Source organism: Tetrao urogallus (assembly GCF_951394365.1).
Source record: "Tetrao urogallus genome assembly, chromosome: 1".
Taxonomy (NCBI): Eukaryota; Metazoa; Chordata; class Aves; order Galliformes; family Phasianidae; genus Tetrao; species Tetrao urogallus.
The window spans coordinates 65,355,714-65,371,449 of NC_136813.1; the positions used below are offsets into that span (position 1 = coordinate 65,355,714).

Below are 15,736 nucleotides of genomic sequence, written 5' to 3' on the forward strand. Positions count from 1 at the left end.
CAGAGAAGGAAAAACAAAAAACAAACAAACAAAAAAAACTACAGAAGTTTCTTTCGAAATTGAAATAACATGTGGACAGATTCATCTTTTTAATGGTTTTCAAAATTATTCTTCAGGGTAACATATTTTGAATTTCTCCAATGAATTCTTTTTACAGCCACTTTATCCCCTCCCTTAACTTCGTGTTTCAAAGCTTGTCTCTCATTTCGCAGATTAACACAAAATACAATACTACTTTGAATTCCCACAACTACTTTCACTAGTGTACAGTATCTTTCACCAGAGTGAAGTGTATAGAAAGCATTTATTATTCAGAGCAAGTCCATCTGGTCAAGTTTCACATTATATACACATAGCTCTCCTAACAAACACTGTTTTTGTAGACCCTGCACCCCCAATTTCCAAGACAGTCTCATTTTTATTACCTGAAACAGAACAACACATGAACAGTCAGGTATCCCCTTAAGCTCCTTTACAAGGAAGAGAGGCTCAGAGAACATTTAGTTACCTCACTCTTAATTGCTTTCATATCTGAAAGTACAAGGAAAGCTGGTGTATGCATGGATAGCTTTCATCATAATTCTTTTCTTATTGTTGAAAGAAAAAAAAAGAAAAACACTTTACATCCTGAAGTACATTTAAAAAGCTTCCTATAACTAAAATGTGCTATAAAAGCCAAGGACAGTTATTCATTTATCTGAACAATCTTCGCATGTAGAAAAATTGTTACTGGGTTGGCTTATGCAAATTCCCTTTCAGAGATCAGAGGCACAGGGTAGAAAGTCTCACTATGGATTGTGGTGTTTTACTCAAACATTCCACAGCCCACGAGCACAGCTTGGAGCAGATCACCCCCGTGCAGCCACAGAGGAGCCCACAGGGCAGTGGTGGCTGAGGCCTGGAGGAGGGACAGCCTGCGGATACCCTGTGGAAAGGAGCCTGCATAGGGGCAGGAGGGCTGAGGGAGCTGCTGCCTGTGGAGACCCATGTGGGGCAGTGCCTGAAGGTGGGCCCTGAGCTATGGAGCTGTGTTTGGGGCAGTGCTGGGAGTGCTGCAGCCCATGGGAAGTCCATGGGGATCAGCTCAGGGTGGATGGCACTGTAGGATGGACCCACATGAAGCAGGGGCACAGTGATCATGGAGGGATGGAGCGTCATGGGCTGGCAGCAGCCTCGAGAAATATACTGGAACACTCAAACACTATGGCTATGCACAGTTCAGCAATTTAAGCAGCATGCTAGGAGATAGTTGATACAAACATGGAAACCAAAAACGTGGAAAGGAACAGTGGGGAAAAAAAAAGCAGGTAAAACTGCTTCAAGTTCTCCACTGTGTCATTTTTCTAAATAGATGGAACAGTTTCTTTTGATATTTCAAAAGCCTTTCCAAGGCCCTACAAGACCTGGATGAGAAGTTACCAAAATATAACTATTACACCCTAGTATACGTAGTTGCAGTGACGGCCGGGAATGACCACAATAAATAGTACTTCTCACATTTGCTGTATGTGCTGCTTTAATACTAACACTGTGCATCTCTGATAAATTTAGCACTCAACAGAACTTGCCCATGTGACAGGCTCTGTGAAAAATTTACCATTGCTCCACACCAAAAATTTTGTGTGTTGTACATAGTGGCACATACAGATGATAGAAATACACTGTACTTCAAGATATTTTCCTTTTTCCTGTCAGTTCCAGAAACAACCAGCTGATTCTCTGTCATCTCCACTCTTATCAGCACCTTGCTACAAAGCAATCTAACAACTTTTACTTTTAAAAAATACATTTCAAGGAGGCCGAGATAAATCATCTGCAGAAGTCCCCTCCTCTTGAACAGCTGTACGTAGTAGCCCCAGAGAATGCCCAAGACTGTCTATGTGATCAAGGATAACAAGATCACATCCATAGTTTTCTCAGCTTTCAAGCCTTCCCAGGCCAAAGACATTCATTTAGTTTCATTAATTACACATAAATGATAGCTAAAGTTACTGGTAGAGTGGTTGGTTGTTGTTTGGTTTTTTCGGTTGCATAGTTGTTTGTAAGGCTAAATACTTAATGCTTGATCCATGCTCTCCCAGTCCACAAGAAGAAATCTAATTCTGAAGTGAGGAATAGCTATGGCACTGCAAAAGAGGAGAAGCAGCAATAGCACGCCATAGTATAGAAGAGGAGTATACAGTGTTACAAAGATAAAGGAAGGCAAGCACCAGGTTAATTTGGTATCAAGGAAAGCACAGTGTCACCTGAAATACAGCCAGCGGCTTTCACTCATCTCTTCCACCGATGGAACATGGTCACCAACTCTGGTACAGTACAAGAATGGAATGTGAGTAACAAAAAGCTCATGAGATGACAGCTTTACAGAACTACCTAGCAAAATAAAACAAAAACCCTTACCCAAACAAAACAGACAAAATACACAAAAATAAGAATGACAGAACAATGGCATAGTGACAAAAATCATAGAAATTAACAATAACAGCTCTTTTTGATGGAGATGTCCAATAACATTCTTCATTTGTTCAGACCCAGGCTAGGAAAACACCTGAATTCACGACACAGGCTACACATTCATAACTTCTACACTGTAGAAATTATACTCAAGAGCTCTTAAGAGAAATGCTACAGGAAGACAAAGTTGATCAAAGACGATTCCCAGCACTTTGGACTCATGTATCTTCTAGAGGGGAGAAAGTAAGTAAAGAAAAAGTCACAACAGAAATCCATGCATATACCAAAGAGGCTGCCACCACTTACTAGTTTTAGAGCAAATACTGATAATACATATGTAAAATACTCAACTGGCTTAACTAACAGTAAGCTAACAAAATCCAAGATAATTAATCTTCAGTCACAGTAGAGCACTCTCACCACTTGCTTTGCCTTTTTTCTACTGTACTTAAGAACAAACAAACAAGTCAGAGTATGTTTTGTTTCTAGTACTTTCCAATATAAGTTCCTTAGCAATTCATGGTGTTGTTCCACCCCAACCCTCTCCAAATCTGCATGAAAGCATACAGCATCAATTGTATACTGCCTGTCTGAAATACAAGCCTAGGTTACCACCAATCCACACAGGTCTTACTTTACAAAGAACAGGTATGCATACTGACTGCAGGCTCATGTTTGAGAACCAAATACTTAAAGCTCACAGCTTGTGCTACTACTACAGGTGTGCAGTAGTCTAAACCTTCAAAGCTAAGGCAAATGCCAGACTTGGGGTAGATTTGGTTTTTGGATTTTTAATTCCCATGCCAACATACATTACAGGTCAGAGTAGTCAGAATTTTAAGTCCAGCACAGAGAAAGGTTTGCATATGCAGCAAAAGCTAAAATTAAGAATTGCCCAGTAACTTCAATTCTGTGACTTCTTTTTGCTGTACCTTTGCCAAGTCAGTATTACAGACATCTGGGAAAACATCAGTATGAGTGAGTGCATTTTTGGAAAGTTTTAGCTATTTTGGAAGAGATCAACTGTTCTGTAGACGGTGGCTGAGGAAGAAGGCAATTCCCATCCTGATATTTTAAATAATAAAAATAAAACTAAAGCTGATCACTCAAAAACTCCAGAATTGGATAAGCTGCTGCAGAAGTCAGCTTTAGGGTACCTTTGGTACTACTTTACTTGACCTAACCAAGGTAATGACTCCTGAAACTGCCCATGCAGGCTTGGCAGAGCTCGGTCAGTTAAATTCATATTATCCCATCAACCCAGATCCTACAGAGCCTGGGTGTTCCTCACTCTTTTTCTCTCTGGTGGGAATAGCTGTGTTTCAGACCACAAGAACTGCCATGCTTATATCCAGGCATCTAAAGAAGGAGGTGATCCTTCTCCTACCAGGGAAAAATCTCACAGGGCCGGTCCAGCAAGGCTAGAGAACTGATGGCTCTATTGCACTCCCATTAAAAAAGATTCGTGACTGATGACAAGAAATCGAAGAAAGCAGAATATGGAGAAGAGAAATTGAATACAGATAGAAGACTGGAGAAAACAGTACAAAAATACATGGCAAAAGGAAAGAGCTTACAACAGAGGGAAATGCACAATGCACAAGCCCACCCTATAGAGGCAAAAGAAAGTAGTTAGAAGGCAGGCTTAGAAAATGATAAACCAAATGGTGGATCTGAACTGTAGAAAAATGAAAATAGGGAGGAAAGCAGAAGGGTGTGATCTCTTATTGAACAATTCCCACCTCAGACACAGACACAATACAAGGCTGGATCCCAGCATCACTTCTTGTCACTGCAGCACACTGAAACACAGTGTTCAAGAAAGGCATTTTATCCAAAGCCTAATAGCTGGACCACCCTGGTCCAGATTCATCCAGACACTGTCATCAAGCTGTTAGTTTCACCTTCAACCCAGATAGGCAGATAGTTCATATAGCAACTATGTGAGACTACTTAGTTTTGTGGTTATTTTTTTGTTGTTGCTTATTTAAAGAGAGGGAAAAAAAAAGAAAAAAGAAAAATATCACTAGATAAAGAGCTCCTTGAAAGATTATATTTGCAAAGTCACGCAGAAGGCACTAAATACCTAAGCTGACATTGTCCAGACAGCCTAAGTATATTAAAAGGAAAGTTATAATCCTCATGTTTAAGATTCAGAAAAAGATGGCTTAATATAATTGAAATTACTTCTTTAAGATACACAAATGTTTGAAGCAGCTTATGAAGGAGAAGCAGGCATTAATCTACACATTGCTTCACAGTAAGAACTAGGTCAAAACCTAACAAAAAAAAAGAAAAAGGGAAATATTTTTCTATACAAACGCAATAAGTTCCCCTCTTCTTTCTCCTGTAACGAATAAATGAAGCTATATGTCAGCTACTTTTTAGAGAAGAGGAACTTTGCCAGTGGTTTTTGATTTAGAGAGCTAATTTACTGGAAATGTTAAAGCTTCACACAGGAAATTGTTTCTTCACTTTAATCTCAACAAAGTAAGAGATTTTCATTTTTAATATTCGAGTAAGTTGTTTTAATTTCTACCAGAAAACACCTACTACTAAAAAAAAAAAAATCAGTTTATATTCACATGAATATGTTCCACAGCCAAGACAGCGCATAAATTCAAATAGAGTTGATGTCATGGCTTTACACTGGATTCTGGTGGTAATTCTTAAACTCACCTAAAATCAAGTGGCAGAAACAAAAAGCACCTGAAGATGCCATTATTTTTGCTTGGATTTTGTTGTCACAACCTTACTTTCCCCAACCAGGGATCACCAGAAGAAAAGAACAAAGCATGCAAGCCAACTGCCATTCAAACAATAGGTACATGCCTCCACCTGAGCTACAGCAACTCCAGATCCTTGCATAACCATTGCCTCACACATGCAGCTACCTCTGCATGAACACAGTGGTACCAAGCCAGGCTGAAAGTCTTGGCTGCAGCCAGCTCTATGCTACTGTTATATTTAAACTGTGCAGGCTAATTCTTAAAGATCTCGTCATTTATGTCTTTCATAACACCCCAAAAACTGCTGTGAACTTCACAAGAGAGATGGACTTTTAAGAGTCTGCACAAATCCTGGCATTTAAGTCCAGCACACGAGTGGCATTAGTTTCCTATTTCTCTCCATTTACTTTCTCCAGAGAACAGTGAACCTTCTATCTTTTTATCTCTCTTCTTCTAAACAATCCTAGACAGGAGCACTGCTTATTTCCAGCCTCTGGCTCTGTTATCTTACGGTAAGTGCCAGAGCTGAGAAAGCATCCAAAGAAGTGCTGTCTCAGCACTACACAGTGCAGCTGTGTGAGGCACTGGGAAAGAAGAGCACCTTCATCTCCTCCTGCCTACCTCACTCACCGGGGGGAAAGTGATGGAAAAGCAGCACACGTTTAAAATTCAGCTGGAAAGTAATCTGTCGCTTCCCTGCATATGAAAAGTGAGGCGGGACTTCGTGCTTTCCCACAGAAAGGACTTTGTCACAACGCAGAACACCAGAACCCAGGTTTCTAATTCTTCATCAGCTGCACACGGCTGCCACCTCCTGGCACGAATCTGAGGTCATCCCTAGGAAGAGCAGCTTCAGGGATCAACACTGCAGCCTTCAGGGCAGCTGCAGGCAGACCCAAGCAGTTCTCTGCAATACTTCTCTCTTACGTGGAGTTCCCCTGCTGACACGATACCCTTCCCTTCATAGACAAACTAAACATTTATTTTCTATCAAGCATGTCAAACAAGTGATGATTAAAATAATTACTTAAATAAATGTGGTTAACATTTTAAAAAGCTAAACACTCCAGCCCATGGTTCAGCCAACCATCTGTTGGCAGCTGTTCTTCCAGGATGGGAGGCTCCTTGAGCCCAGTTCAATCTTGGTAGACTGCAAAAATGTTTTTACCTATCTACTGCTTGCAAGAACTCATCTCCTGCTCTCTTGTATCCCACGCCCCAGAAAGCTTCTGTGCACTGCTGGTCGAGCAGACACCATCTGCCTGCTTTGCTGTAATTAGCATGGGGTTTCCTTATATACCACTATTAGCCAGAAATCTGCTTCCATTTCCAGAGGTGCCTAATGGAAAGCTGCACATGGTACCTACTCCAGGCATCTTGTCAGAATCACTGAACAGCTTTCACATGGAAAGAGACATCAGTCAGGCTGAGCTGAGAAGTATCACTCATGGTCAAATGATACCACATCAAAAATGACTCAGGAACTGTGGAATTGTTTTGCTGTCGATCTCAAGACCAGGTATTGCATATGCTGTTGCTAGCAGCATGATCTTTGGTGACTCTGACTACATGGAAGTGATACCTCTTTCTGGAGTGCCAGCTAAACATCTGGAAATTGCATTTAAAGGACAAAATTGGCACCAAAATATAAAAGGAAACCAGGATTACCAGTGTCTGCTGCTAGGCAGAGCTGAGAAATTGTAAATCAGTGTTGTAATTTCTCAGGCTGGAAGCATCTGACATTGAACGCAGCTGTCTTCCTGGCACAGAACCGTTCAACTCTGTCAAATACATATCCTTAATGACAGGTTGTCAGGCAGTCTGACATATCACAGTTTTTAGTAAGCTCATCCCATAAACTTCAAAACTTGCTGTTGACATTACTGTATCAGATAGTTTGGCTTCAGCTGATCCATTCATACTTTTTTTTTTCCCCAATCTAGAAAGCACTTGCTACCTATTACTACAAGTAGTTCACTGAAATTTTACAAGAAGAGCAACAATCCTTGAAGACTGTTAGTACTTCCTAAGACAGAAACTATCTTTGCTTTTTACTGTTCTAGCACAATACAACAGTAGACATTCTGGTTAGCATAACTAGGCTCCATCGTACTTCTCTTCCCTCCCCACACTGACTACCAAAGCTTTCAGATTGCCAACAGAAGTTGTCCTTAAGAATTGAATCATGATTCTTTAGGGCTTCTGTTGATAAGCAGTCTCAAACACTTGCAGCCCTAAAGTGCTAAGTATTGGCCAGAATTTACAGACAAGTGGCTATAATTGTGTTGTTTGTCATTTCCATAGATCACCTCAAAACAGAGGAAACACTCAAATAAGCAGGTTCCTATTTATCTCAGTTGTTCAGACTGAGTTGTTGTTTAGGCTGTTAATTATATTCAGATAAATGATTAAAGTGCATTCAGTATAGCATTAACATCTCCATCTAACTCGAAAAACAACACAACCATTACCCATAGGCAGAAGATGGGGAAATACAGGATGAGAAGTCAATATGGGAACAGATTGGCTAATACTTTCTTTTTTGTATCTAGCAATGCTATTCCCACATCCTACTGGGCTGACAAGGATCTATACGCTTACTCACAGACCACTAGGAAGCTTAGGCCAAATACCAGCAACATCTTGTTTTGTTTTTGAACCAGCCTGCACTAACAATACAATGTTCTAAATACCTAGTGCATATCTAGCAAGCATCAAACAAGTTTACCACCTGAAAAGCGAAGTTTCCCCAGCACACAGCTAGATACTGACCTGATGTTCAGCCATGACAGCATGGGAGTTGTGCCTCCACCAACAATCCACACAGTGAAGAAGACAATGAGGAGAGTTGTTGAGAACATCATCTGATGAGCATAGGTAGCAGTATCTCGTATGGCCAGGGCAAAGGCCATGGCTCCCCTGAGACCTATGTGAAAAAAAATGAAATAGAGCTTCTGAAGTGCAATCACACCGTCATAATACAGCATCTTTCCTTTCTTTTCCAGACATACAGGCTTAAAGTGATGAGCAGAAAGCAAGGGGTTCAGAGTAATCTCACAAGAGTTTTAACTCCCTCAGTTTCATTGATAAATTATGCCCTGGGATGACTTAGACTGTAACTTGCTGAATCCACAAGTGTTAAGAATTATTCATAAATTAACAGGAAAGAAATGCAGAAAAAAAAAAAACAAGTTGTGGACAACAGCAAAATAAGTTTTGGAAATCGAGCAGCTCCCTGAATCTAAACGAATAGGCACACTTCTTCAACACTTGAACTGAAAATACTCCATTCCCAACATGAGGTGATCGTAAGCTGCCAGCAGCTGTCATTTCAAGATGTCACTCTTCTTAGACATTACACTATCTATGACAGTTGAAAGATACATGAGAGCATGCTACAGCTGCCAAGTCCCCTGTTAAGGAAACCTACACGTTTGCAGAACTATCTCCTGCTTTTATAATCCACATCTTGCGATTTAAAAAGAATTCTTGCTCTACCCAACATTTTTGCTCTTTTACCTGAAAACATCATCATGTGTTGAAAATTCCAGCTGATCTTATGCCTTCTGCCCAGATTCAGCAAGAAGGAGAGGGGGTAGATGTGTGCAGCTCTTCCCAAAAAGATCGCAATCTGATCACAGCTGAGGGTTAAGGATTTCACCTTCCCAGGATTTTAACACAGTCTTGGGCACCTGGCTCTAACATGAAACTTCTGTTTTAATGAGAAATTCATGCAACAATATCAAGTGTCATGCTATTCCTGTCTATACAGAACAGACTTTCACCAAATCTGTGCAGAATGAACTCACTGCACCGAATGCAGACTATTATAACCACGTGTTTTTAATGAAGTTAAATTACATCTAGTACGAAGGCCATCACCTGTGCAAACAAAAACTTGAAATATCACATTATAAGCAACTACTTCCTCCAACATAAGACTGCATTTTAGACCAGCAGAAATGCAGCCCTAGCATTGAAAGAAAGTCAATATAAAAGACCAGCAAGTGTCCACTATCATCACTCTTCCAGAGGCAATGTGACCTACTGGTCAGTGGGCATTTAAATGTTCAGAGAAACTACAAAGATGAATTAAAAAATAATCATCATTACTAGAGTGAGGTTCAAAAAGCTTTTAAAAAGTACTTCAAAAATTCATAACCGTAAGTGAAAAGCTCCTGCCCTCCTGCACTATGGTTCCAATGATTAACCAGAAAGCTGAATAAATGCTCCACCCATCTAAGGAACACTTGGGTACAAATTAGATCAATAAGCTGAAATCCTATTACACAACAACACAATACTGTTTATTTGCTGCTAGGATAACATTAGAAGAATGAAGCAGCTCTTATGGAAAACAAACAAAAGCATTTATGAAAGAACTCAAGACTTATCTGGGTTGATGTTACACCCAAATACTGAAGTAAAACAATATAGTCCACCTTCACGGAGCGAAGATTTTGATCATTACTTTCACAAAAAGCTTCATGCAGTTATTCCAAGCAATTTTTACTGCAGTTCTTTCGGGCACTGCAGAAGTTACCATCATGACCAACACCTGTAGGAAGAATGAGTAGGATTTTGCTAATGACACTGAGGCCTTAGCTCTGCCTTTGCAGTCCAACCTTTCTCTTTCAACAGTAATGATGTTTACATATCCCCCCAGATCCCACTCCATAAGGCATTAACTCAAGGGGGAAAGCAGCTGCTAAGGCAAAATGTGGGTGCTAGCACCCTTCATCTTCCTCAAAATTAAAAAAAAAAAAAACAAACAAGTTACACCAGAGGTAACAAAGGTTAAGTGTTGTAGTACAAAGAGATGTGAAAAATGCAGTAAAAGTAGGTGGGCAGGAAGAGAATAGAACAGAAATTCTGAGGAGAAACAAGACTGATGGCATAGCTTGGACAGAGGACAGATGGGTATAGCAAAAACAAAAAAATTACAACATTCAGCACACCAGACAACTATTTCATCTGTATCTTCAACCAGCGGTCACAGGGCTCCAGAACATTTGTTAATTCAGAAATAAAAGATGTGAGGATGTGGAACATTTTTGTCAGTGTTTCAGAAAAGTAAATGATCAAAGATAAATAAAGATAAGTGCGATAAATCCCTAGAAGTAGTATAGATATGAGAGAAAGAGTAACGTGGAGAAAAAATAAACACATTCTAGAATAGGCCACTTTTATGCTTCCTGAGTTTTATCTCCATGGCAAAGAGACCTACTCCCGCAGTAGGCAGAGAGAAGTCAAGACATGAACCTCCGTGTCCATCATTTCAATCACACTCTGAATTGCTCAGAATTTTCAAGCCTCCAGGAATACAGTGAAGGAATAAGTATACAGTCTGTTTTGAAAGGGGGCACGAGGAGAGATGAATCTAGCAACTCCCAGCTTATCTGAGGGAGACTACCACCAAAGTGCTTGGTTCTGAGGCAGCTGAGAGCCAGGTAACAAGTCAGCCAGTGATGATGGGAACTGGATACCAGTTTGAACAAAAGTTTGAACCCAACAGCATTACAAGCACTGCTTGCCATCAACAGCTGAGGCACGTATTTTTGTCTTCTCCACTGACAAAAGCAACAGGAACAATTTTTCTTTTGGATCAGACTGGTGAAAAATCAAGAAGAAAAGTTTAGAAGTCAAAACCTTCTACCTCTACCTTGTTTGCCCTGACAACTTCTGCAATCTCTTACTCACAGAAATCCTAAGCTATTTCTCCATTTACATAAATTGACAAGCTCAAAGTGCTTTCACCTATGCTGCAAACATCTCTAGAGGAAAGACTGGGAAAGAGCAGAGGGATGAACACCTATTACTCCACTTGTTACAAATTACTGTCAAGAATCAAAGAGAGTTTGTATATGATTTCTAATGTCAGTCTTGGAAAGACTGACATCATGCAAATCCCTCTTAAGGCACTATTACAAAGCTTTCTCCAGCCTTAAGAACTAGATATCAATTGTGGGAATGGGAAAAAACAGACTTCAATGTAGATTCCTCTCTTCGGTAACTCAGGAGCCCTGAAAGTTGAAGATGCATTTCAGCTCATAGCCACAACACCATGCATGCTTAACCTTCATGATGCAACATACTTTTTTGAATCATAAGGTCTGGAGAAGAATAAAAGTTTTGAGTCTTCCTTTCCCAAAAGACATTAACACTTGATGTAGATACAGTGAATAACAGACCAATCCAGGCACACATTCCCCCTCTCCAAAACCTCTCTCCCCCTCATTCCCCCATCTTCTCTTCTTTTCCACTCCACTCGCTCTCTTAGATTCATCTAGTATAACTTCTCCAGGTGGGCAACGTATACATTTGAGATGAGAACAGATAAAGATCAGAGTCCTGAATGTCATCTGTAAATCCCTTACGCCTTAGGAAAAACAGACAAGCAGAAGATATTAAAAACAAACAAACAAAAACAACTCAAATAATTTGCATTGGTGAACTACTCTTCACCAAGAATTCTCTAGTATGCTCATCCATCACTTTACCTTTAGATTCAATGTTTCTCCATATCTGTGCAGCAGGCACTCACATTTCCCAAGTAAGCAACTCCCTTTGCCTATGCTGATAAATGTAGCAGCACGCTGCTTCCCCCTTCTGCTGATACTGATGTTTCCTAGCTAGGAAGGAAATCTGCAAATCCAGGTGTTGAAAGTTCCTCTGTGCTACAGCTACGTGGAGGAAAGCATATTCATTTGATATGAATATTTTCATTTATTTTCATATATTTTTTATATATATATATATATTTATTTATTTATTTTCAATATATTTTCATATATTCATTTGATATGAATATATGAACATCAACATGATGTGTTGAACATACACGACTTTGTACCCACTCAGGTGCAGAGCCAACAACTTCGTGGCAGAGGCCTCAGGGTTTTGATATAAGGGTTAATTAAATATTTTCTTAGACTTCTTGTGTCTGCAAGACACAGGAATACTCTGGTCAACCACCATTTATTTGGTCAATGTCATTTATTTGATGAAGCTAAAATGCACCACCAGCCTACAGGCGCACATGAAAATAGAGAAGCCTCAAACAAACTGAAAAAGGATACAAAAGCTCCAATGATGAAAACTGGGCTGAATATGTGTTTCTGGAAAGTAAACAGTGCCAAACCCATGTAAGAAAAGATGAAGTTCTCAGCCAGGAAGTGCAATACCTCAAATAGCTAAGGAAAGAAGAAAAAAAAATAACATGTTAAAGGCCAAGCAATAAATACGCTTTTCAAAATACCAGTACACAGCACTATAGCAACAAATAGTACAAAAGGTGAAAGGATCTTGCCTGCTTAGTGCGACTTCTTGATTCAACTGACAAGTTATTGTACGTATAATGTGCCTGAGTAATTCCACAGAACAGGACAGCCACTACACCTGTAAACAGAATTACATGTAAAAAATAAATCAGTCTGTTTACTATGCGAGCACAAGATATTTTCCCTTCTCAAGTCCTTTTAGGTTACCCTTAACCTTGAGATTTTATGAACCTCATTTTCAAACCAAGGATGGGGCTGGGCATGCTGGGACACAGATGCTTTTAAGCCAAATGAAAGCTGTTCTTAAGAGCTTTTACTGCACAGAGTTCCACCCTCTACGGTATTGTACAGAATATAGGGAAGCTTTAATGCAAACATCATGTTTCCCACAGTTAGGTTTAATGAGAACATGCATACATGGCTAAGATGGGCAGGAATTCTGTCTTAGTGTGCTCAAAGCCACCAACTCACCAGTAAATCCACAGGCTTCTGCTAGCAGGAAAGTGCTCCAAGACATTAAGAAGAAGAGAGCCGTTTCCAGCAGAGGGAAGCAGTGTAACTTGGTAAACTTCGTCACGTTAAATCATTTGTTAAGGGATCACAGATAAAAGAAACCCACTGGTCCTTCAGCTTCTCTCTATCTAACATTTACGAAAAGCACTTTTATGTGCTAATAACCAATGCTAGTCCAAAAAAAAAAATTTTTTTTGGCATGAAAAACATCGATTCCATCATATTAAGAGCCCCTTTCACGTCATTAATTTTAGATATGTGTGCTGCACAGCTGCAGCATAATTCACCTCTTTCAACTAATAGCTTACTCCATACCACATTTCCCTGCAAAGTACCAGCACAGAAGGGATATATACTCAGTGTTCCATTCAGATTGCTTTTTCTTTTTCCTCTCACAGTATATTTTATTTTTAGACGATGATTCGCACACACATACTCACTGGTCACCTTTAGATAAACCATAAAATGCATTCAGAAGTGTTTCATTTACAGGGATGATCTCAACTATAGAAACCCTGGGATGAAGCACTCAGATTTGTGGAGAAGTATTTTTCAGCCAGATTGGCTATTTCTGCATTTTTAAGGTAAAACTGATATCCTGCCTACAAGAAGATAGATTTCTTCTCCCTGTGTTGATACATCTTGGATAAAACACCAGCACAACCACAGCAAGCTCAGCATTTTCCATGGGAAGAAAAAACAAATTTATCTTCCAAATGAGAGAACTTGAATAATGTCAAACACACAGAATTAACAGTTCACATAGGTAGCAAATAGTGAAACAAGTTTCAGCTGCCTTAAATACAGCTCTCCACATATTTCAAAATTTTTCTTCCCATTTATGGGAATTTTTTTCCTCCCTTCTCTCACTATTTTGGCAACATGTAAATAGCACAGCTTATTATAGCTCAGGTGTTGATAGCTACACAACTGTACAGGGAGTTATAGAAAGTAATAATGTGCTACAGGAGTGGTAGAGAAACCTCTGTTCCTTCTGAAGGCTGATGGCTGGCAGTCTTTGAAATCCAAGCAGGGCAACAGCAAGAGAACAACAGTATGGAGACTTGGAACAGCAAGATGTAGCACTTTCCCTGTCTACAGGAAGGCAATCAGCACCTTGACAGAGACATCAGGGCTGCACCATCATCCACCACTCCTCTCCATGTATAATATAGCTGCACCCAGAGCTCTCTGTGGCATTACACAATCAAAGCTAATGGCAACACAGCTACTTGGGGAGTCATGGTTCAGTACATTAAAAACAATGAGGAGCGCTACTTTCACAGGAAATTCACAGGCCCTGGGAGGTCTGCAGCTCACAGCACTCTTTGTGATTCTTGCAAGAAGCATTCAGTTGGCCCACAAGACTCATTGGAAGCAGTCTCCCAAGGGCTTTGTCACAGAATACGGTGTTCACAGCCACAAGTGATTAACACCAGAGGCAAACAGCTGGCAGCATTTCAGTGGTTAGCACAAAGCACTCCTGAGCATGGCTACCTGCTCCCCACCCACACCACTGCTTCCTGTTGGCATTCCGAATGGCTCAGAGAAGGGAAGGGCTCTGAAGCACATATTCCAGATGCAACTTCAAACACAACCTTACTTTGCCAGAAGGCTGAACTCAAAACAAAAGCCCAAATCACGATCAAAATGTCTCCATGACTGCTGGCATTAAACAAAACATAAAACTCAGCATTTTCTAAATAGCTGTTACTCTCCACATGGTCCTTTTCCTACATAATCCATCTCCCTGTCATTTTTGAAGACATACAGTTATACTACATGGATCACTCCTACCTCCCAACAGACTTATTGTGTAATATCATACTTCTGAAGCAGCAACCACTCAAGCAGTACTTACAACCCATCTTCCACAGAAGACTTAGATAATCCCACTACAAATTTATCCAGTGCCTGACTCAAAAGGAATTCATGTATTTCCTTAGCAACTAGACAGTCACGTCTGTTGCTCCACGGGAGAAGAAGAGGTTGAAGGTTGATCTCCTGAAGTCAGAAAAGGAGCCCCATTCGAACCAATTCCTCATTTCCAGTCTTTTCTGGCAGCCTTGTGAATCAAACACTTTATTTCTCTTGCCATTATAATGCAAGCAACATATCAAAGTAATTTACTAAATTCAAAATTAAGACTTGTGGTCATCATTCTGGAGGAAGAGGGTGGTGAGAGAAAGGAAAAAAATAATCACTTATTTTATTTTTATTTTAATTGACCAAATTGAAGTACTACTTCAAAATAATTACTTGTTTTCCTAATTTGAACATCAAAGCAAAGAGTTTTCTTTCTTTATTTCTTAACTATAGCATTTTGGCTTCACTTCATTCCAGCCAGGTAGATTCTACAATTTAGAAAGAAAATACCAAATGATGCAATACTTTAAATGTTATTAAAAATAATAATAATAACCAAAGGCTTTGAGGCCAAGACAGTTCGCTGAAAGCCAGAACAAGTTTAAATATATTGTCTGCAATGTACTTGCAAAATAAGTATTCTGTCTATTTTTAAAGGACAATGCATGACTGCATGAATGCCCTTTGCTGGTGGAGAGGTATGGTGATGAGTACTTCACAGCTATGACAGAGCTACAGAACATTGCTTGGGAGTAAGGTTCTATTCACTCATGACTGAAGTTACAGGTTCTAACTAGCAAAGACTAAAATGCACATTTACTGTTACTTTCTACATTATTACACACCATTAAGTAGTCTTCCAAAATAAAATAGTTAAAATTGCACAATTAAGCA

The 15,736-nt window shown here is 39.8% G+C and overlaps 1 protein-coding gene across 1 annotated transcript in view; it reads right to left on the minus strand.

The window, feature by feature from the left end:
* The window catches only part of SLC9A7 (solute carrier family 9 member A7), a gene marked incomplete at both ends in the record, with an annotated part of 66,365 nt that overhangs the window by 14,844 nt on the left and 35,785 nt on the right, over positions 1-15,736 (minus strand). The window contains 6 exons of the mRNA XM_079541853.1: positions 2,247-2,306; positions 7,956-8,109; positions 8,703-8,814; positions 12,263-12,376; positions 12,493-12,581; positions 12,935-13,040. Of these exons, the coding sequence (XP_079397979.1) occupies positions 2,247-2,306; positions 7,956-8,109; positions 8,703-8,814; positions 12,263-12,376; positions 12,493-12,581; positions 12,935-13,040 (635 nt within the window). The remainder of the gene's footprint in view (positions 1-2,246; positions 2,307-7,955; positions 8,110-8,702; positions 8,815-12,262; positions 12,377-12,492; positions 12,582-12,934; positions 13,041-15,736) is intronic.